Source organism: Corythoichthys intestinalis, chromosome 12 (assembly GCF_030265065.1).
Source record: "Corythoichthys intestinalis isolate RoL2023-P3 chromosome 12, ASM3026506v1, whole genome shotgun sequence".
Taxonomy (NCBI): Eukaryota; Metazoa; Chordata; class Actinopteri; order Syngnathiformes; family Syngnathidae; genus Corythoichthys; species Corythoichthys intestinalis.
In genome coordinates, this window is record NC_080406.1 from 30,611,327 (window position 1) to 30,635,937 (window position 24,611).

The window sequence follows — 24,611 nt, forward strand, 5'->3', positions numbered from 1 at the left end:
GTATTTTAATAAATGCAAAGGTCAGGACTTCTTCATTTTGTCATGCCGATGACAATAAACTTCAACGAAAACTAGGCTGGGCTGAAATACTTGCTGTTTTCATTCTTCCTTTTTAGTCAGATTTAAACATAGTCCCTGTGCTTCAACAGTTAGGACAAATAAATATCACGTCCCTTAATTTCGAGCATGTATTTCATTGGTGTAAGTCTCTGGTAAATTGCAAGCTGTCATTTAGACAAGAGCGTCGCTTGTGGCCTCAAAAGAGAAGTGACACAGGAAGTGAGTGAGCTTTCGCCGAGATCCCGTTCACCATCCGCCGTAACACACACGACGAGACTCTTGAGGCCTCTTGACAAGTGTGGCTGACATTTTGTCTCTAGCAGACCTCTTTCCAGAGCCGCAGGCTGGAGGGAGAAGGCCTGGGGTCTGGTCTGCTCAGGAGGATTTCAGCCAGGTAAGGCCGATGCTTGATGCTTATGTTTGGTCAAATGTGTTTTGGGAAACAGGAAGTAGCATTGCACTATTTTGCAGCACAACTCAATACTTTTCGTTTTGCATTGTGTTTATGAAAGTCTTAGCCAATAGGTTTGTGAAGTAAAGTACATGTGAAAAGTTTACTTTGCAATTGAAATTTCAGGACTGAGATGACACTAAAATAAAATTCTCAAATTCACCACGAAATGATGGTTCCAAACCAAAACGGGAAGGTTTTTGTTCAATTTTGGACATGAGTCCCTAAAACATTTTTGTGCATCCTCTTATAATCAACTTATACACCTAATTTTATGTGATTCAAAGTAACTAATGCCCGTAGCTGATTTTTGTTTTTTTCTAAACTTCCACCAAATACACATCTGAAATTCGCTCCAAAATGACTGCCACCAAAAAAAATGGGAAAGTTACTGTTCAACATCCGGCACGAGTTCTTGATCTTTTGTGTATCCTGTTATAAGCTACATGTGCACCCATTTCAGTCAGTGAAACTGGCGTGCGGGACTGCTTTTCCCCCATCTGTCTGTTCTGTAAACTACTAGGTCTGTTGCCCCAAAATTGCTGCTTCAAAAACCAATATGGTCAACTATCTGATGAATTTTAGGCATGGGTCTTTGAGACTTTCTGTGCATCCTGTTATGATAGACGTGTCCAGGCAATTTCTTGTCAGTTGGTGAAACTCTCAACTGTTTCAGGGTAATTTTTTTCTGGAACTATCTTTAAAAAATAGCGTGACAAGAATTCAACCCAAAATAACTTTCCAAACAAAAAAGTCATCTTTCTGATCAAATTTGAATATGGGTTCTTGAGCCGCTTTTTCTTTCTTTCTTTTTTTTTTTTTTTTTTTTTTTTTAAACAAAATTGTGTCAATTGGTGCAGCTGGTGTCGAGGCCAGATTTGTGTCTAACTTTCCTACAAAGTACTGGCCATGGAAGTGGCCTCAAAATGACCGATTTAAACAATAATAGCAAACCTTCTGTTCAGTTTTGGGCACAGATTCTTTTTGTTTTCTTCTCTTCTGATTGACATTGTGACCAAATTATGCCAAGATTTGCGTCCTTTGGTTTACTGGGGAAGGAATTTAACAAGTCCAGGCTTCTCCCGTCAGCCCTTGTCTTTTCTTCGGGTTAATTAATCTTATCACAATGCTATCTTGTAACTGTCAATGATACCGATGATGACGACAATAAACAAACAAATTTTGGGTCGAAACGAGGTGTTAAAATTCACTCTCGAGTCCACGAGATGTTTTTTTTTTGTGTGTGCATCTTCTAGTGACAAATATGTTTACAGTTCACCTAAACTTAATGATGATTGATGTACCTAATCAAAGGGTAGGTTTTGTTTTTTTGTTAGGAGTGAGTTTTCGGGGTTGAAGGCCCTATTATATGTTTAATGTATTCATCTTAGTCCACTATTGACACAATTTTGAGCCATTATCTATAGTCCCAAACTCATTAGTTTTTCAGGTTTGTTCATCCTAATGAAAACTGAAGTTTGGTTAAGTATTGTGCACAAAAATTGGCTTACTAGCACTACTTAATTAATATACTTTCAATTCAGCCAATGATGTCAGTTTTACTTAGAATTAAATTTGGTATGCTTGTCTGCCATCAGTAGATCTAGAGAAAATTCTTTAGAAGTCATGCATGGAAAGACCAAACATGTCTGCCATCTTAATTTCAGGCTTTCATTTTTGGGGAATTTTTGTCATTATAGTGGCTCTTTTTTTTTTATTTTTTAGGGCAAATTCAATTGACCAATACTGGCAAGGTAAAGGAAAGAATCCCGTATGCAGTGACTTGAACACTCTTCTTCATTGCATTCATTTAGGAAGTCTCGACAGTGCGGTAACAGCCCACGAGCTCAGAACGCCAGCTACATGGGGTAAGGTGTTTCCTACATATAATGTGATACAGGAAGTCTTCTATTTTGGTCTAAAACTGCCATTTTAGAGTCCTTCTAGCTGTTTCCAGGGTTAAAAAGTGGAAGTGTATTGTAGATTTTGTCTGATTGCTACCAAATTTGAACTATTACATTAGACTGAAAGACTAAACCTTTAGGCTTCATAGCAGTTATGTTTCAATACCTCAAGCTATAACACAAAACTCATACTAATAATGAAGCTCCACAAGTCTGAAACAAGAAACGTTTCACTTAGCAGCAACTAGCAGGATGATCCGGCGTTACTCAGGTTTGTGTAACGTGAATGCAATACAACCGAGTTGCAGTCGTAATAGTAGAAGGACACCATAAAGGGGTTAATGCACAATCACTTTTTCATCCCTCTGTACAGTATTTTAGATTAGATTAGATTTTATTATTAACAGACTCAAGGTCCAAGCCACAACCATACAGTACAATACGAGGAACAGATTAAACAAAACTAAAAAAAAAAAAAAAAAAAACAATAAAAGAAGGTAAACTACAGTGATACAAAACTAGGTCATCTAGTGACCCACCTATACCACTGTTTCCAGAACAGTGACAAGCAGCGTGTAGAACTGTGCAAAATGTTAGTCAGGTCCCAGACAATCACATTTTCAGAACACTTTAAACAATCAAAAAAATTAAACATCAGCACCCTAAGGAAGGCCTGGAGAGTATTCACATGCGCAGCTACAAACATTTCAGATGCACTGCACTAGTGCTGCAATGATTAATCGATTAACTCGAGTATTCGATTAGAAAAAAAAGATTCGAATTAAGTTTTGCTGCTTTGAGTATTTGTTTAATTAAAGTGGCATTGTAATGGTTTATTTATTTTGAAAGTGTTTGCATTTAGTTTTATTGATTTCAGTGGACACACTGCCCTCTAGTCTGCCTCATTTCACATGGCTGAATCCAGCTGCTCCATGTTAGGACCAACATAAGCCAAGTTTTTTTTTTTTTGAGCTGTTTTTTTTTTTTTTGATGCATTCGTAATTTAGTTTATTGGTATAATTAGCCGTTTTTGTTTTGTTTGTTTGTTTGTTTTGTGGGAATATGTGTCCGAACCATTTGTTAGGAGCATTTTTATTTAAAAAAAGCATTTGCGTTTTATAGCATTTAAGCTAGCGGACTTTTGCCATGTAAATTAGCCATTGTCCATTTAAGCTAGCGGACTTTTGCTATGTAAGTTAGCCATTGTTATTTTGTTGTACAAAGATCTTTATTCGTTTATTTATTTTATACCGTTTGAGGCTCAGCTTAGGTATTTTAATTTTTTTTGTTCCTTATCCGATTACTCGATTATTCGAACTAACTAGTTCATCGATTAATCGACTATTAAAATAATCGATAGCTGCAGCCCTAAACTGCACCACCTGGTCCTTTTCAGCAAGATTCTCAGAGAGTCATTGTTTGCCACTTGCAGTCTCTGAAAACTTGTCTTATTGTGGAAAAGTGCTATACAAGTATAACACCATTTACCATTTACCACAGATGCGCAGTGTAGAGGGGAGTACAATAGGCCTTGAACAGGGCGAGCTTGACCTCATCAGAGCACTGACCAAATTTTCGGGAGAGAACATTGGCTTCGACATATAATGAGCGACACGCAATATGTCTTCATTGTCAGTCAGAGTGTCCATGAGTATATGACCAAGGTATTTTACCTGAATACAGGACTTTAAAACTTGACCAGACAACTTAAAATCAAGGAAAACCAACCGTTTGTCCTCTTTGGTTCTCAATATCATAATGACACTTTTTGATTCATTGTATTTAATGTTGTATAGCTCCCCATAGCCGGAACACCCATTGAGTAGCTGCTGCAGACCAGCCGAGCTTGGGCTAAGTAGCACACAATCATCTGCATACATTATGGGTCACCACCAACCATGCAGCCAGTTTTACACTTACTTAACAGTTCTGACAGTTAATTCATATAAAAATTGAATAAAATTGGAGATAGAATGCTCCCCTGTCTGACCCCATTGCTAACTTGGAAGGGGGCAGATATTCAAACGTTCCACTTAACCTGCATAGTTTGATGAATATACCAATATAAAATAATTCTTAGGATGTCATTGGGAACCCCCGCTTGGCTTAATTTCTTAAACAACTTCCCGTGGTTCACACGATCAAAGGCTTTGGAAGCGTCTAGAAAACACATGAACATAGAGGAGTTTTTCCTCATATAGGTATTGACTAATTCTTTTAGAACATACAGTGGGGAGAACAAGTATTTGATACACTGCCGATTTTGCTGGTTTTCCCACTTGCAAGCCATGTAGAGGTCTGTAATTTGTATCATAAATTCTCTTCAACTGTGAGGGACGCAATCTAATACAAAACTGCATGAAATAAGTATTTGATACATTACCAACTAGTAAATATTTCGGCTCTTAGTTCTTTTTTAAGAACCCCTCCTGTTCTCCACTCATTACCGGAAGTAACTGCACCTGTTTGAACTTGTTACCTGTATAAAAGACAACTGTTCACATGCTCAAACAAACTCCAACCTCTCCACAATGGCCAAGACCAAAGAGCTGTGTAAGGACATCAGGGATAAAATAATAGACCTGCACAAGGCTGGGGTGGGCTACAGGAATATAAGCAAGCAGCTTGGTGGGAAGGTAACAACTGCTGGCGCGATTATTAGAAAATGGATGAAGTTCAAGTTGACGGTCAATCTGCCTCATTCTGGGGCTCCATGCAAGATCTCACCTCGTGGGGCATCACTGATCATGAGGAAGGTGAGGGATCAACCCAGAACTACACGACAGGACCTGGTCAATGACCTGAAGAGAGCTGGAACCACAGTCTCGTAAGAAAACCATCGGAAACACATTACGCCGTCATGGATTAAAATCCTACAGCGCACGCAAGGTCCCGCTGCTGAAGCCAGTGCATGTCCAGACACGTCTGAAGTTTACCACTGACCATCTGGATGATCCAGAGGAGCAATGGGAGAAGGTCATGTGGTCGGATGAGACCAAAATTGAACTTTTTGGTCTAAACTCGGCTCGTCGTGTTTGGAGGAAAAAGAAGGATGAGTACAACGCCAAGAACACCATCCCAACCGTGAAACATGGAGGAGGAAACATCTTTTTTTGGGGGCTGCTTGTCTGCCAAGGGTACAGGACGACTGCACTGTATTGAGGGGAGGAAGGATGGGGCTATGTATCGCCAGATCTTTCTGACAACCTCCTTCCTTTAGTGAGGGTCCTGAAGATGGGTCGTGGTTGGGTCTTCCAGCATGACAACGATCCAAAGCACACAGCCAAAGCAACTAAAGAGTGGCTCCGTAAGAAGCATCTTAAGGTCCTGGAGTGGCCTAGCCAGTCACCAGATCTGAACCCGATAGAAAATCTATGGAGGGAGCTGAAAGTCCGTGTTGCCCGACAGCAGCCCCGAAACCTGAAGGCTCTGGAGAAGATCTGCATGGAGGAGTGGGCCAAAATCCCTGCTGCAGTGTGTGCAAACCTTGTCAAGGACTACAGGAAACGTTTGGTATCTGTAATAGCAAGTTTTCTGTACAAATATTAAAGTTTGATTTTTGTGATGTATCAAATACTCATTTCATGCAATTAAATGCAAATTTATTATTTAAAAATCATACAACGTGATTTTCTGTGCCATGCCTAGGTTTAAAACCAAACTGATTATCTGAAGAGCTTATTAATGTATTAACTCTTGTTAAACAGTTAGTCAATATCATTGACGACATGTTCCCCTGAACAATGAGCACTGAACTAAAATAAACATAAACCCAACAGGTATTGTGCTTTGTCAGCAGATAAAACATCTGGTGCAAGAGGAGAGGAGACTTTTTTGGTCTAGGTCCATGAAACAACTCAAACGCACACATTCCAATCCACCGACACCGTGCCAAAAATATTATATATTATCGGGCCTATTTATAATGTTATTGGATTTACTGGGATGACGGCATAATGCCTATTATCGGACCAATAATTATCTGACTGATAATTATCGTGCAACACTAGTAAGCAGCCACTTTGAATTGCCCTTCAAAGGCAAATTGGTGATAAAGAGATTTCATACAAACGGGATGGGTGGTGCTTGTCATAAAAAAAGGGATGAATAAATAGATTCATTAAAAAAATAAGATTTACTCCTGGACTTGAAGGTAACTGTTGTGTAGGTTCCCAATCAAGGAAGGGACAGGTATACTTCCAAAGTCAGGTGCAAAGTGGACTTGAAGGTAACTGTTGTGTAGGTTCCCAATCAAGGAAGGGACAGGTATACTTCCAAAGTCAGGTGCAAAGTTAAAACTGTTAGTAGTACAGCCACAAAGACTGTCTTTACCGCTGCAGGATCGGAGACGACGGCGGCGCAGGAAGGCTGAGTCGACGCTTTTCCCGCTTGAGTGGCAGGCGGCATTCTCGGGAGCCCGGCAGGGCACACGCTCAACCCGAGAGATCTCCTGCTCCACCCCCGGAGCGACCAGCTCGTCAAGGTCAGTGCTCACCACCATGGAACAGGTTGAATATGGAACAAAAGCTAAATACTGAGGGATTTGCTATCTATTCAAGAATCGAACACTGCTGTTTTTTCTGTTTGCTACATTATAAAGTATTCGTCTTTAAAAATAAGGAATCTGTCCTTTATATAGTAGCGGTAGATGACAGGCTCCTTCTGGCAGACCCTGTTCCACCTCCAGCACCAGCTATTCCTCGGGTTCCATCCCCAGCTCCTGTTCCTCTTACACCAGCTAAGAAAATTCCACCCAAGCGGCCTGACAAAGCTACCAAGCCCAAACTTCCGCCTCGGCCTCTTTCCAAGGTGTTTAGTAGTACTGACCATGGCTCAGCTGTGTTACAGGTACAAGCCAAGTTTTTAGTCTTAAGTTTATGAAGGTCAGTTATAGTTTGTTTTTTTTTGTTTGTTTTTTTTTGCAGGGTTTGAATGTTTTCAGGACCAGTGACGTACTGTGCGATGTGGTTTTGGTTCCAGGAGACTGTGAGGAGACTTTCCCAGTGCATCGAGTCATTATGGCTTCATCCAGTGACTACTTTAAAGCCATGTTCACAGGTTTGATGTCCTCTGCTAGATAGAGTAATTGAGAATCAACACATTCCCCACAAATCATTCTTGTATCCAACAAAGTGAAGCAATTATCTTTCTTCAGTGTAACCACTTTAGTTAACTCATACAGTAGCTGAAAAATCATCAATCTGTCCAGTAACATACTGTTTGTAAATTGTTCAGGAGGTATGCGCGAGACGGATATGCGTGAGATCAAGCTGCACGGCGTCACCAAGTTGGGCCTGAAGAACATTTTAGATTTCATATACACCTCGAAAGTCAGCCTGGATATGAGCAACCTCCAGGATACCCTGGAGGCCGCCAACTTCTTGCAGGTCATGCCTGTACTCAAGTTCTGCAACCAGCTTCTGAGCAGTGAGGTGAGCTTCTGTCAAAATTCTGGCAATGCTGTTGTAGCACGAACCGCTCATGTGTGTCTCCTGATCCAGATCACAGTTGATAATTGCGTGGAAGTAGAAGGCATCGCATCTGACTTAATCTTGGAGGATGTGCAAAAGAATGTCTGTGAGTAACTGGACACTGTCATATTTAAAGGGGTTTCGCTTGGCGGTATGCAGACAAAAGAGGGACCCAAGTGCACTGAAGTAAGCAAGTCAACCAGGCAGGGTATCGTAAAACAAGTTCGAACGAACTATGACTACGACTACCTACGGAATGCATTCGAGCTAACATTCAGTGATCCATGCAAAGTCCCGTCTAACATTAAAATCAGCAAAACATAAAAGAAATAAAAACAAACACAAGGATAAATAAAGCTCACGTTAAAATCAACAAGACACATCAAGAGCAACATGATCTAACAATTGTATTTATAAACAAAACAAAGGGATATGGAGGTTGCATTAAAATCTATTCTAAAGCAATATGAAAAGCTACAAATAAAAAGTCCAGAGTCAGAGACGAACTGAAAAAGAAACATTGCATCAAATACAACCTTGTTACGAGGTTAAGGTGAAGGCTTAGGGTCATACTATGAAATTAACTTGAAGCTTCAGGGCATAAGAGTACCCTACAGTATAGTAATTTACAGAACTAAAAGCTTTTGTTTCAGAAGTTAGACTAGAAAATGAATAAATTGATGGACAAGCTATATGCAATCAAGCATTGATTAATCATCACTGATTTTTTTGGTAGCCGAGTTTGTGGGCCGCAACCTGTCAACATTGGTGCAGTGCGATCGCTATCTGCAACTCTCCGAGAAGACCATCGTCGGAGTCTTGGCCAGCAACTCATTGAGGGGTTTCTCCGAAATGGAGCTCTACCACATCGCCAAAGGCTGGCTGGCTCACGATTGTGCCAAGCGCCGCCATTCCATCTACGCCTTGATGCGTCACATTCGCTTCCCTCTGATGAGCCCTTCAGAGCTGATTCAAATCTCCCATGAAGGAGATGACAAGGACGAGGAAGGCGAATCCCTAATGCGTTCTGAGACCTCTTGCGTCAACCTTCTGCTTGAGGCCAGTAACTATCAGATGATGCCTTTCATGCAGCCAGTACTCCAAAGCGAGCGAACCCAGATCCGCTCGGACACCACCCATATCGTGACATTGGGCGGTGTCATGCGGCAGCAGCTGGTGGTGAGCCGTGAACTGAGAATGTACGACGATAAGACAGGTCACTGGAGAGCCCTCAAACCAATGGAAGTTCCTTGCTACCAACATGGCGTGGCCCTTCTAGGCGGCTTTCTCTTCATTGTTGGAGGTGGGAACGTTAAAACATTGAGTTTAGAATTGAAGAATTTTCATTACATTCCACCATCTTCTCAGGTCAGAGTACCTACGACACCAAGGGTAAGACGGCCATCGATAGCGCCTATCGCTACGACCCGCGCTTCAATGTGTGGCTTCAGATCGCATCGCTGAAAGAGAAGCGGACTTTCTTCCACCTAAGCGCCCTGAAGGGGCAACTCTACGCAGTTGGTGGCAGGAATGCAGTTGGTGAGATTGGTAAGTGGGTTATTTTGCTCCGGAGGTCATTGTGTAGTTCTGAAAAACCACACTAGAATCTGACCAAGAAAGTTATTTTTTTCTAGCTTCTCTTAGCAGCTAGAAGTTGGGGATTACTGAAGCTCTCCTTTTCAACTCCCTCTTTCCAGGTTAGGGTGCGAGTTTGGTTTAGTCTTGTTGTCAAGGTGAATTGAGCCCTCGGATTTGAGATTAGATTTAGGATTGTTTTAAAGGTACTCTAAACTAAAACTGATCTCCAACTGAGGTTTCAATCTCTTTATTTGTTCCATATACAGTGGTACCTCGACATGGAATCGCTTTGACACACGATCTTTTCAACATCCGACGTAAAATTTTACTCTCCATTTGTCTCTACATCCAACGAAATGCTCGAAATACGACGATTTATGACAGCGCCACAGTTTCTTTGTTTTGCGAGACGGATGCTCAGTGGATTTTCTTGTGAGAGAAATCAACATGGGTTCCAAGAAGGTTGGTGCAGGCGGTGAAAAAAAAGAAAAAAGTGATGCTTACTAAGCTTGAGAACGTTAAAGCGATATGACCGGATATCCGGTTTTACAGGTGAGAGATACAGCTGTACCGATAGTAAAGTTACCATTCGACAGTAATTAGCCCTTAAATATTCAATGAACCGATAGTAGAGATAGAATTCGGCTATCGCGAGCACAAGAATCGGCTTCTAATGCCTAGTTCAATGCATTGCTTAGATTGTGACCGAACGCATGATATAATATGGACAAACACCACTCACAGTTGTGGTTGCCTCAACTTCCCATGCATTTCGGCAGGACCGGTAGTGGTCGCCGTCATTACCCGATCATCACGGGCGTGTCATAACAACGTGAGAGGTAACAAAACCACTGTAACGCACGCTCCGTAGCGTTTCTTCACAGCCCAAAACGAAACTAGCAGTGGCAACGAAGCAACATGCTAAAACAATGGACAGTTTGAGCACCACGCCAGCGATGTGCAGCGATTGATTTTCAACGCACTCTGGAAGACAAAAGTTGGACTCTGAAGTGATGAAGGCAGCCAGATCTGTTCGCATGGGTCAGAGCTAGTGTGACGCGGTACAGAGATCGTGAGTTTTTAACCCTGAAAAATAACCCTAACCCTACAATGGCGGAAAGGGCGGCGTATTGTTTCCACGAAACAGTCTAGTTAAACATGAACATGTGGATCAGTTGATCTTCCTCAAGAAAAATCTGCCCTTCAAAAAAGATATGGACAATGATGAGGAATAAAAAATGTGGAAGCACAGGCATAAGTGAATGACTTTGCTGTGTATAAGGTTAAAGTAATGATTATTGACCTGTCTGTCTAAAATGCCATGTTTTTATTCCCCCAATTATACCAGTGCTAAAGCATAATTTATTATGTATTTATGATAACACTAGCAGGTTTAATTCTTTTTTTCTAGAGCTGCTGCATATAATTAATATTTTTTTGTTTGTAAGATGTTTACGTATAAAGTTTGCACTTCAATTACTAACCTCTAGTGTTCAAAACACCAGGAAATACAGTAATTGAATTACTGCACTTTATTGAGGTCTGTCACTAGAGTTTTATTTTATTATCAATCCCATTCAACAAAATGACGGTCATATAGTAAGCCTTATTTTTTTTCCATAAAAAAAATAAAACATAACATTGGTATGAAATTTTGTTGTTTAATTTTGCTATTAGAAATGTGGTCTTTTTTACGTTTAAAATACTGTACGAACACACACAACAAATGTTTACTATCGTATCGTTTTCACTCTGTATCGAACCGTATCATTCTTAAACTGTATCGAATCGCATCGAATCGCTCGGCCTCAAAAATGTATCATTATTTAATCGAATCGTAACCTGTGTATCTATATACATATCGAATCGGCTTCATGCCAGATATTCCCAACCCTAATGCTTACCATTAAAATGAAGATGGAAATGATAGAAAAATATAAGTGTGGTGTGCACATCCGTGAACTGACTCAACAATAAGGCCATAGAATGTCTAAGATCTCAACAATCCTCCTCCGATCTCCATTCGCCATTTTATAAGTTAAGGTGACAATTATTATTGTGGTAACAGCAACAAAGAAATCGCCAGCTTTGTCAGGTTTTTAATCATTTATTTCAGAACTTGTAATACACAACACGCCTACTGTCTTCCGCAATTGACGCCAACAACAAAACATTAATAGAGAAAGTAAAAGCTCTACCCCACCTTTCTCACTCTGTCACGACAGCCACACAGTACGTCCAGGTATATTAGGCATTTAGTGTAGTTTTTCGGGCTGTGGTACGAATTATTGGAATTATAATTTAGTTTTATAAAAATGTATTCTTATGGGAAAATCCTGGTCGACGTATGACCATTTTGATTCACAAACAAGGTCCTGGAATGAACTAACTTCATATGTAGAACTACCATTGTATTCTTTATTTTTTAATTAAAAAAAACAGAATGGGTAAAATAGTAATACTCAAGTTTTTATATATTTATTTTTATTTTTTGAGATTTAAAATATGAAATTAAAAAAGGTAAAAAAAAAAAAAAAAAATCATTTCATTTTATTTAAATATTTTTTTGTGATTGACAGGCAACTAGAAATGTCACAATTTTAGACCTTCTTGCCAACCAGACTAAAATTACAAAAAGGTTGTCAATGCCTGATTTCCTGTGTAAAACCTGACTTGACACTGAATTATTTTCTACCCAAACCTCAGACTCGGTGGAGTGCTACAACTTGAAGACAAATGAGTGGACCTTTGTGAACAGCATGGCCCAATCTCATTATGGTCACGCCGGGACGGTCCATGACAACATGTTGTACATCTCAGGTAATCAGCTATTGTAGCGTAAAAGATACAAAGATCCAGCTGACTTCATAGACCTCATAGGAAATGAGTCAAATATGAGCAAAGGTGGATGTTCAAAAACAAAGAGTTTGCACCCAAAGCATGTTTTCCTTCCCAATAAACCATAACTCAAAACTAAAATTGGCAAACCAAGGTGCATCTTCAGCTCCAGAATTCTCAAACAGAATGCAGAAAAATGGTGCTTCCGCAAAAGTGACTGGAACTGATGATAAAGGCTTTGCGACGGCCTTGACTGCTGGTCTTCACAGAGGAAAAAAGTCTTCCGTCTCCAGATAAACACAATCGGGACATTCAAGGCTTACGGGGGAGGTTACGGGAGTCTTAGCAGAACGTTCTAGCGTAAAATAACATTAGGTTTAAAAGGTTGTGGTAACCTACTTTAGAGTTTGAAGCACTTTTTAAAAGCTAATATATACATATGACGGAAAACACAGACAAGACTGAAAAAGCCGTTTCTGCTCTTGCACTCCTATTTAAAAGAAACTGCTGTATTTTAAGCCAAAAGAATTGTTGTGTTTGATAGAACAACATGTCTATATGCTGCCATAGCAGATTCATGGAGCAGTAAGCCCCCGAACTATTTTTAATTTGTCCGTTTTACCCCGAAAACCCGCATTTACAGACGTCGCGCAACCGCTTTTGTATATATATATATGTACAGTGCCTTGCAAAAGTATTCGGCCCCCTTGAATCTTGCAACCTTTCGCCACATTTCAGGCTTCAAACATAAAGATGTGAAATTTAATTTTTTGTCAAGAATCAACAACAAGTGGGACACAATCGTGAAGTGGAGCAACATTTATTGGATAATTTAAACTTTTTTAACGAATAAAAAACTGAAAAGTGGGGCGTGCAATATTATTCAGCCCCTTTACTTTCAGTGCAGCAAACTCACTCCAGAAGTTCAGTGAGGATCTCTGAATGATCCAATGTTGTCCTAAATGACCGATGATGATAAATAGAATCCACCTGTGTGTAATCAAGTCTCCGTATAAATGCACCTGCTCTGTGATAGTCTCAGGGTTCTGTTTAAAGTGCAGAGAGCATTATGAAAACCAAGGAACACACCAGGCAGGTCCGAGATACTGTTGTAGAAAAGTTTAAAGCCGGATTTGGATACAAAAAGATTTCCCAAGCTTTAAACATCTCAAGGAGCACTGTGCAAGCCATCATATTGAAATGGAAGGAGCATCAGACCACTGCAAATCTACCAAGACCCGGCCGTCCTTCCAAACTTTCTTCTCAAACAAGGAGAAAACTGATCAGAGATGCAGCCAAGAGGCCCATGATCACTCTGGATGAACTGCAGAGATCTACAGCTGAGGTGGGAGAGTCTGTCCATAGGACAACAATCAGTCGTACACTGCACAAATCTGGCCTTTATGGAAGAGTGGCAAGAAGAAAGCCATTTCTCAAAGATATCCATAAAAAGTCTCATTTAAAGTTTGCCACAAGCCACCTGGGAAACACACCAAACATGTGGAAGAAGGTGCTCTGGTCAGATGAAACCAAAATTGAACTTTTTGGCCACAATGCAAAACGATATGTTTGGCGTAAAAGCAACACAGCTCATCACCCTGAACACATCATCCCCACTGTCAAACATGGTGGTGGCAGCATCATGGTTTGGGCCTGCTTTTCTTCAGCAGGGACAGGGAAGATGGTTAAAATTGACGGGAAGATGGATGCAGCCAAATACAGGAACATTCTGGAAGAAAACCTGTTGGTATCTGCACAAAACCTGAGACTGGGACGGAGATTTATCTTCCAACAGGACAATGATCCAAAACATAAAGCCAAATCTACAATGGAATGGTTCAAAAATAAACGTATCCAGGTGTTAGAATGGCCAAGTCAAAGTCCAGACCTGAATCCAATCGAGAATCTGTGGAAAGAGCTGAAGACTGCTGTTCACAAACACTCTCCATCCAACCTCACTGAGCTCGAGCTGTTTTGCAAGGAAGAATGGGCAAGAATGTCAGTCTCTCGATGTGCAAAACTGATAGAAACATACCCCAAGCGACTTGCAGCTGTAATTGGAGCAAAAGTTGGCGCTACAAAGTATTAACGCAAGGGGGCCGAATAATATTGCACGCCCCACTTTTCAGTTTTTTATTTGTTAAAAAAGTTTAAATTATCCAATAAATGTTGTTCCACTTCACGATTGTGTCCCACTTGTTGTTGATTCTTGACAAAAAAATTAAATTTCATATCTTTATGTTTGAAGCCTGAAATGTGGCGAAAGGTTGCAAGATTCAAGGGGGCCAAATACTTTTGCAAGGCACTGTATATATATTTTTTTGGGGGGGGGATTTTCAGATGGTATCTTTCTTTTCTTAAAACATAACAAGTACAGTATACAGTATATTAAAAACATATTTAAACAGTTTAAAAAACAAAAAAATGTTTCATAGTTTTATTTTAACATTCATCTTTTAAGATCCATGATTTTGTATATTGACAGCAATAGCACAAGGAGTTAAAAGGCAGAAAGATTTTTTTTTTTCTAACATAAAACACATTAAACATAAAATTCACATCAACTGAATTCATTTTGTTTTTTTCCTGAAAATTGAAAAAAAATCTAGAAATCAATCCAAAAAAGGAACTAAGTTAACCCCTTTGAAGTCTCACATTTATAAAATACAGCATATTTTTTGTGTTCAACATCAAACTACAATTAGCTAATCTGACCTACAAAATAACATTCATCTTAAACATGTATTTTTTGCTTTCCCACAAAGAAAACACACTCGCCTGGATATAGTCTTGCAAATTGCATCGACCAAGTCGGTTTGACCTTTTCTAACCAACCTCTTCCTGCCAAGGCGTCTTCTCTCAGCGTGAACGCGCTCACCCTCGGCCCACCACAGGAAGCAGGTGTTTGCTCATGATTTCACTCAAGACAGTCGTGCCAAAAGTTCTCATACGCCATTCTAAGTGTGTGCAAAATAATCAAATTGGCGTGACTTAAGTGAAAATTGACACACTGAATTGTCCTAAAACTGGTTGCCATTGACAGTGATATAAGTTTAATCTAACTTGTACATCGAGTGCTGGCACTGAATGATCACATTGGGTTAAAAAAAAAAAAATACTGTACAGGTGGTTTCCATGTTACGAGTCTTACGGCGTGCCCGACTTAACGTGATTTCGACTTTACTATGCTGGAGTCTCGTCCGCCATTCTGTCTCATGGTTTGTTTTTTTTTAGTTGCGTAAACAGTACCTAGTTCTTGCCATGTCAGAATCCCCTCTTCCCCCAGCAGCGTCACCACCGTCCTGCAGTTCTTGATGGTGTCAGGTCCCATTTCATTGTTCTCATGCTGCTGCTGCTGCATCTCCCCCGGTGCCGACTCCTCTTGCTAGTCCCAACCCTTTTTTTTGAGTTCGGACAGCAGGCTCGTGCCAAGAAAAGCAACGCTGGCGACCTGAGCGGGCATGATATCCCTCCTGTCTCGCCTCCCTACTCTTTCCAGAGTGCCCTTTTCTCTCAGCAAGGCGATTCACTCATAAGTAAAGCCCAAATAGTCATTGAACAGAACATCATTTAACACAACGTACCTCACAATATCTTATCTTTTACTTTATCTAATAATAAGACGTATAATACATGTTTTTGGACAGTTATTTTGAGGTTTAGGGGGTATTTTGGGGTACTTAAAGGGTTAATTCCAGCATGCGCAGAAATTCGGGTTACATTACCAGCCTAGGAACGGAACTTGTTCGTAACCCGGGGACTACCTGTACTATAAAATACTAGCAGCTGTGGTTGCCAGACTTTTAGCATTAAAAAAATGGAAAATCATAAACGTTTAACGTCATATTAACAACAAACTATTGTTATATATATAAAATCATTTTGATTGTTTTACAGTTACAAACAACTAAAATGTATATGCAACTGGTCTGATAGTTGTTATTACCTCTCTACATCAAGTTTGAACCTGTACTGTCACTGTGGCAGTCAAGCATGCTGACTACTGAGCAAGTAGCCCAGTTTAGTTTTAACTGACAGCACAATCAATTTAAATTCTCAAGGAGTAAGTACCTATTTCCAGGAGTCAAACTCATGACCCTGGAGCGAGATCCGGCCCGTAACATATTTTGTTTAGCCCGCAAAAGTAAATCATCTGCACCAAACTCATGTTTCTTATTAAAATGCAATTGAAATAAAATTTCTGTAAATTAATCAATAAACTTGGAAAATAATAAACAAGAATTTTTACCGTTTTTTTTTTCCTTTTTCGTGTTTGTGATTAAAGAAAAAAAAAAAAGAGTTTACTGGGGTTTTTTTGTAATTGAAAATATAATTTAAAAAACTAGGGCTGTCAAATGATTAAAATTTTTAATCGAGTTAATTACAGCTTAAAAATTAATCGTAATTAATCTCAATTCAAACCATGTATAAAATATGCCATATTTTTCTGTAAATTATTGTTGAAATGGAAAGATAAGACACAAGACGGATATATACATTCAACATACGGTACATAAGTACTGTATTTGTTTATTATAACAATAAATCAACAAGATGGTATTAACATTATTAACATTCTGTTAAAGCGATCCATGGATAGAAAGACTTGTAGTTCTTAAAAGATAAATGTTAGTACTAGTTATAGAAATTTTATATTAAAACCCCTCTTAATGTTTTCGTTTTAATAAAATTTGTAAAATTTTCAATCAAAAAATAAACTAGTAGCTCGCCATTGTGTAATGTCAATAATTACACAATGCTCATGTGGTGCTGAAACCCATAAAATCAGTCGCACACAAGCGCCAGCAGAGGGCGACAAAACAGCGAAAAACACAAGTAACAAGTGGACATTACACTGTGTTGTCATTTTATTCTGTTTGAGCAGGGTATGTGCGTTAAATGTGTCAAATATTTTAACATGATTAATATAAAAAATCAATTACTGCTCGTTAATGCGATAATTTTGACAGCCCTACAAAAAAAAAAGGAAATATTTGCAGTTAATTAAATTATATTGTAAATGAATTTTTAAAAATTGAATGAAAAAATATAAAAAAGTTATAGTATTGCTTTTTTTTAGCTTGAAAAAAGAAAAACTTAAAAATGTAGATGAAATCTTTATTTACATTTTTAATTTTTAAATATGTCATTTTAAATATTTACTGCCTCCTCCCTCTTCACTTTAAATTTTAATTCTACAATGTTTGACACCCCTACACCACAGCACTTTCTCCTATAGGTCTTCAGTAGCTCAGTAGTCAGCACACATGTATGAATCATGGTTTCCTGTGCTGTCACCTAGGCGGCATCACCCATGATGCCTTCCAGAAGGAGCTGTGGCGCTACGACCCGGCGGCTGACGAGTGGACCCGGCGGGCTGACATGAAGGAGTTGCGAGGCCTACATTGCATGTGCACAGTGGGGGACCGCCTCTTCGTAATGGGTGGGAACCACTTTCGGGGCAGCAACGACTACGATGACGTGCTGGGCTGCGAGTACTACAGCCCCGCAGACAACCAGTGGACGGTGGTGGCGCCCATGCTGCGGGGCCAGAGTGACGTTGGCGTCACAGTCATGCAAGGCCAGATCTACGTGGTGGGCGGATATTCATGGAACAGCCGCTGCATGGTGGACATTGTGCAGCGCTACGACCCCGAGAAGGACGAGTGGGACCGCGTGTTTGACATCTTGGAGCCTCTGGGCGGAATTCGAGCCTGCACACTGACTGTTCATTTGCCGGAGGGGTCAGTGGATGAGGCTCACATTCAGGAAGGACCTCTGCCCACAGGCGAGAATTGAAAGTTGATAGCAATTGGACAAAATCTGTTTCTTCAAAGACCATGGAAATAGTCACTTCAAAACAAAAAGCACACTCCATGTGTGAAGATTTTTTTTGTGGGTCTACTAAGTACTCAGGGTAGAACATGGTGACCAAATTTCATGTGTGCTAAGTGAAACGGCTTCAGGGGCTGATTTATTCTTTCTTTTAATTCAGGAGGCTGCAGCAGATTCCTCTTTGAAACCCAAATATTAGATATTTCTTTTGACTTTTAGAACATGTCTTCTTGGCTACAGTCAGAATGCAGGTCAAAATGCACAAATCTGATGTATTTTATCTATTAGTATGACTGCTCAAACAACTGTTTTCTATAGTGGCCCGAGAAGTGTAGCGCATGTGTAGAAGAGCAAAAATAAGACACGTCACAACACATGGTAGCAATAGAAACATGCTAAACAAACAGCAGCGCTTATTCAGCATGGAGGCCTGTTATTTACCTCTTGAATAATGGAAGTAGCCGGATGATTTTACAGACACTGAGGAGTCTGTTCTCCATATTTGTTGTGATTTCCCGCCATTTCACTCATTGCTAAGCAATACAAATTGACGTCATCGACGTTTGCCTACATCCGATTTGGAGGCACTCAACAGTTCAAACTGCAGCCACATTCCGAAAAATTAAATCCACATACGAAAGTGGCCTCGATCGGATTTGAAAACATCCGCTTCCAAGCAACTCAGCCACTGTTGCCAATTTAGCGACTTTCTCGCTAAATCTGGCGACTTGCCAAAGCCTCTTGGCAACTTTTTTGTCAAAAGTTCCAAGCGGCAAATCTAGCGACTTTTTGTGGTGTTTTTTAAGTTGAATGGAGAAATTCTAAAATGGAAGTTGCTAACAGACATGCAGAAGTTAAAGTGGAAGTACCTCGGAAACTTGTCTACAACACATTTCATGTTTGCATTTACATGGTTCCGTCTCCATTCAAACGATGTCACAATTCGGCGTGAAAACAATGTAGTATTCATGCCAGGCCCTAGAAAGCAGTGCGGTTTTACAAAGTGACAGCCAATGATGCACTTCCTTGACAACAACCTCCTTAGCCTGGAAGACAACATAACCACTCGAAGCCGTGGCCTCATGCGTTTTTTTTTCCTTTTGCTTCAAAAGGCACAAAACGCGAACATAAAATATATTTAAAAATATTATAAAAACAGTAAATTTAATCCGACATTCCACCAGGTTTGCTGTTTTGAATGTTTAATAGCAGCGACTCCACTTGCCCAAAGTGATGTGTGCGAGTGATGACGTCATCGGCGAGGGAGCGTTCCATTCATATGGTTACGGAGCAATCCCCGCAATCCAATCGTTCTGCTTTGGAGGCTGGAATCAAAAGTTTGCGTCTTCGCCTTCCGTTTTCGCCGTCACCGTGTTAAGGTCGTTGCGTCAGAGTTGGCAACACTGAACTCTGCTCGTTAAGACCATCAACATAGTATCTAGTGGGATAAAGGCAAAATAATTCTGATTCGGCAAAGACCAACATGTGGTGTGGACCCTTGAGTCTTTTTTTTTCAGTTGTACTTATGATTAGTTGTGTTACAATTGCAACATCGTTTAGTTAAGCAAAGATTCAGTCAGATTGATCAAATTGCAAAACATTGGTCAACGTTGTCAGCTTTTAGATACGTTTTGTTGCCGCTTTGTTAAAAAAATAATAATTCAATTATCTGAATTTTTTCAGCAACAAAATTGTCAGAAATGTTGATTTGCCTTGGATTAGGTATTTTCTCTTGTGTTGTGTTAAAGGTGTACATATTCAAATATTGTATTAAATCAATGTAATTTAATATCAGAAAATATTGTATAGAGAGCCAGATGGGACCGTATCATCAGGATTTTTTTCATTTACACCCTAATTTAGACTTGGTGACCAAATTTCATGTCAGTAAGTAAAACTGGCCACAGGGAATGAAGTCTTTCTTTTAATTTAGCAGGGTGTTGCTATTTGTTTTGTAACCATAAAATTGCTGCTTCAAACCAAATTGGCAGGTTTCCATCGTCTTTTCAGCCATCGTATGTTGTGACTTTTAAGTTGATCTGCTCATGATAAACAAATTTCATGATGCTAAATTAATCGGGCATCAGCGACTGTCTAAGAACTAACAAATGTAACTTGTCATCAAGATGAACAAAAAATCCAGCGTTCCAAGGGAATGGTCATGTGTATATGCCATTTATAGTGATTGATGTCCAATCTATTTTGACTCGGAGGCCTACCAGCAATCACTCGCTCTCAGCCCCTCCCTGTTGAAATGGATTGGATGTCTATCTCTGTCAATGGTAGCCAGTGAGTCAAATTTTGCTAAACTAATCTGCCTTAAGGGCTGGATTTTCCATTGAAAAATCAGAGGGTATTACTAATCCAGTTTTTGTGTGGTCATGCACCAAAACGCCATAGAAATGAAGCTATGTCACAAATGTCTCACAAATGAGGCGCCTAAGGGAATATAAAGAACATTTTGGTTATTTAAAAAAAAAAGTTGACAAAGCTCTGCACTGTGGCTGAACATGAACTCGAGTCATGGGTATGGTCTTCTACACGCTTAATTATTCTGACTTTACAAATAAAACACCGCTCATTCTTTTGTACAAGAAACCAGTAATAATCCTTCTGCATTTGTTCTAACAAATTATGGACTCAACACAAACAAATTCCAGCAAATGGGGATTCGTCCTTCACTTTGAGATAAGACCAGAGACATGGCCAAGGACACCAAAGCACACAGGAAAACATTTAAATAGTCGCTCAACTTGACATTACTATTTGTATTATGTTTAAAGCATTTAAGAGACCGTTCCCAGTGACGGGAAATCGTGAAGAAAAACTAGAACCAGAAAGTTTTCAGAGAAGGCTGTACAAGGTAAAGTTAAAAATGTAAGGGCTTATCCTAAAGCAGGGGTCTCAAACTCAAATTACCCATGGGCCGATGGAGATAGACATTGGGTGAATGTGGGCCACATCAAGTATTCTACAAAAAAGTTTATAGTAGTGATGCACGATAATACATTTTTCAACCGATATCGATAACCGATAATTTCCTGCCCCTTCCACCCGATAACCGATAATGTCACGCCGATAATTCTATTCAAATATGTATGTAAAATGTTAAAGTATACAAAGATCAAATTTTACTGTGCAAAAATGTAATTTAGTGCTATTTTTTTCCACATCAAATGTGAACAAGTAGTCAATTCCAACAACTAAACAATGGCAATGACGTGTAATGTAAGCTTTTGGCAACAATTACTTAGAGAGTAAACAGCCAAGTTGCACAAAAATGCCCTTAAAAGTAAGCCATTCCTAACATATATCACATTACTTCACTGCAAAAACACCTCCTTAAAACTAGCAGAATTGGACAAAACTTTTGATTGCGCACATTTTGGGGCTAAATCAAGTATATAATTATCGGATCGCATTATCAGTTGAATTCCGTTATATCTGGATTATCTGTGTGACGTCATAATTGCCATTATCGGCCGATAATTATCGGTGACCGATATTATCGTGCATCTCTAGTTTATAGTATTAAACAAGTCATCCAATCGTCTCAGTCTTATGAATAACACTCAAGAACATGAACGGTACTTCAGACCATGAAGACTGTTGACTGCTCCCCTTCTCACCTTTCTGTTATTTTACATATTTCTCCTCATTCTTATCTCATTCACTGCTATGGACAGTGATAGATGCACAATCATGTGGCTCTTTTAATCCTTTTCCCGTTAATTTCAATTAGTTTATCAATAGTAGATGTCCAATCCATTTGAAATGGGAGGGTGGCAGCATGTTCATTCCCTTGTTCTGTATGAAACAAACACTTAATGTGCTATATGGAATTTATAGTATCGCATTGGCCCGAATATAAGACAGTGTTTTTTGCATTGAAATAAAACTGAAAAAGTGGGCGTCGTCTTATATTCGAGGTCTAGACATTATACCCATTCACGACGCTAGATGGCGCCAGATATCACTGAAGCGATGTTCTGTCATGACAGATCTCAGCTACTCTCAAGTTTAACCAGTTTGCATTATTTAACTGCAATGTTTTTGCTTATTCAGATTTGTTTCAAGATTACAGTTACAGTTTGACTTCACTTTGATGGTTAATGCAGTTATTGCAATGTTGTTGTTTTATCACAATAGATTGGTTTATTTACATTTCAAAAACCAGAAGCCACATTCATTTACGAATGTGATTGCACTTCAGTTTACATATTTAAATGTTCGGACATTAAGATTTGAATGAGGCAAAATAACATGCTTCTTCTCTCAAATATATTGTAATAATCATTTGTTTCAGATGTACTGTAATTATTTTCTGTATAAAAATTAATTTGGTGTTCAAAAAGTCTTTTTTCAAACTTGAGTCTTGAAAAGAGGGGGTCGTCTTATAATAAGGGCCGTCTTATATTCGGGCCAATACGGTATTAATGTAAAATACTTTTCTACTCCATGCATACTCCACTAGTGCCCTGAGGTGTACAAAGAGTGCTGACATTTTGAGTGACACTGCCCCAAAAAGCCCTTTTTCTTCCCTTCAATAGAGATCAAGCACTGTGGGCGAACACGCACCTGTGCACGTCCAGCACTGATTCACTGAGCCTCCGCCTAGTCTCTGATTTTTTTTTCTTTTCTTTTGCAATTTTATATTTAATATTTTTATAACAAAAAAGGAACAACTGCTTGGGATTGTAGTCTTTTTTTTAAGGATAATCTTGGTTGTATTCTGAATAAAATAGGAATCAGACATTTCATATTTTTAGGGTTAGGGTTTCAAGTTGGGATCATTGGGATGTTTGGTCAAATTAGGGACTCAGTCAATCATAATCATAGTTACAGTAGCCCTTTGTAAAATTGTAAGATGTCAGGGATAATATTTTTATGTAATTATATAAATTTAGTATTAATAAAAAAAAATATTAAATATTTAAAAAATTATCAAAAATTAACCCTTTAACACCGAACGTGTCGGCAGCGACGCGTTTACGCATATCGTCTTTGAAGCTTCGTCACGCTGTTATTACGTCACCCACGTGCCGCTGGTTGGTCTCATTTGAAAGTGCGGAAGTTGATGTCCACACCAGTTTTTATTTGAAGTCAATCGACCAAGAAAAACGGGAGATAATGTCATTTGAATTTTATATTTTTATTGCACTCATAAATATGCATTAAAATGCTGCATGAACCATGTATCTATCTCCATATTTCCATCATTTCTTGTCCTTTTTCAAAACCGAAAGCAGCACAAAAGACTACACATCCCAAGAGCCGTTGTGATGTCAAGAAGGATGAACCGAATGTGATCATTTTTAATAAGTTTCCGAGCGAGGCGCCAACTAATGAAAGGGAGGCATGCGACGCAAGCAACGGCCTGTTGGTTTGAGCGAGCGACTTTGAAACGTGCAGAATGAATCTAAAACTACATTTAGCACAAGCTAATGCATTAATTCATTAACTCAAGGAAGAAGATGAGCCGTATTTGTCGTTGTTTTCCTGGGATGAGTCGGCGTCTCGGCGAGTAGAGGTGACAGCAGCGCGCAAACGGCGAAAGAGTAGGCTGTGTGACATTGTGTGTGACGCAGCTCCGTGACCTGTTCAAGAAGAAGCTTTATTGAGTGCGCAAAAAAAAAAAAAAAAACTTTATCGGGTCGCATGCCTGAACAATTGTAATTGAACTTAAGTACTTGTCAATTTTTTATAAAATACTTTTTTTCTATGTTATATATATTTTTCTCTTCACTATAATCTTTTTCAATTTTATGTAGATGTGTGTTGAAGAAGCTTGATTGCATGTACGTATATAATTTTGATAAGGTGATGGGTACAATACCTAACTTCACAAAGATATATCCTCCAAACCCTTTGTGTGTTAGATGATATATGTAATCTTTTTTCTCACTATTTTGCACTGTATATAACCTGTTTTGACCATAGTATGTGTAAAGGCCAAAAACGCCTATGACCATACCTGCGGTTTGTGTTGAATTGTCAAACATAAAACTATTCAATCTTATTTTTTTCTATTGAATGTTTATCCTAACAAGTTGAATAAATATTATCAGGCTTCAAAACGGTTGGTTGAGCATGTTTGGTTGTCAATGGGACATCAACATTACAAATTTTGAAAAAAGATTTTGGGATTTTTTTGTCTTTTTGGGTCCAAAATGTGGATTATAATTGGTCAGTGAAGAAAACAACAGTTTGGACATGAAGTTCAAGGTGTCCTGAAAAAAGGGACCCAACTTGGCCATTGTAAACATTTTTTTCTTTGAAATATAAAGGCAACATCAAATGCATGCAAATTCGGCCAAAATAGGCTTAGGTGTTAAAGGGTTAAAGCCCAAAAAAATAATAGAAAAAAAATCATAAAGATTTTTTTGAATGAAGAAATAAAAGTATATATAGAAAAGTAAAATAAAAGATATATGTTTAAAAATAAATAATAATAATACATTTTTTAAATTAAGA

General features: G+C 39.0%; 1 protein-coding gene across 1 annotated transcript; it reads left to right on the forward strand.

Annotated features, from left to right (window-relative positions):
- The first annotated feature begins 362 nt into the window (after positions 1-362).
- On the forward strand, positions 363-24,532 carry si:rp71-68n21.9 (kelch-like protein 9). Its single transcript, XM_057852922.1, has 11 exons — positions 363-454; positions 2,326-2,379; positions 6,756-6,898; positions 7,055-7,263; positions 7,341-7,473; positions 7,651-7,847; positions 7,917-7,992; positions 8,623-9,189; positions 9,255-9,434; positions 12,171-12,284; positions 17,605-24,532. Exons 2-11 carry the CDS (start codon positions 2,375-2,377, stop codon positions 18,099-18,101), a joined length of 2,121 nt encoding a protein of 706 aa, XP_057708905.1. The 5' UTR covers positions 363-454; positions 2,326-2,374; the 3' UTR covers positions 18,102-24,532.
- Positions 24,533-24,611: the final 79 nt, after the last annotated feature.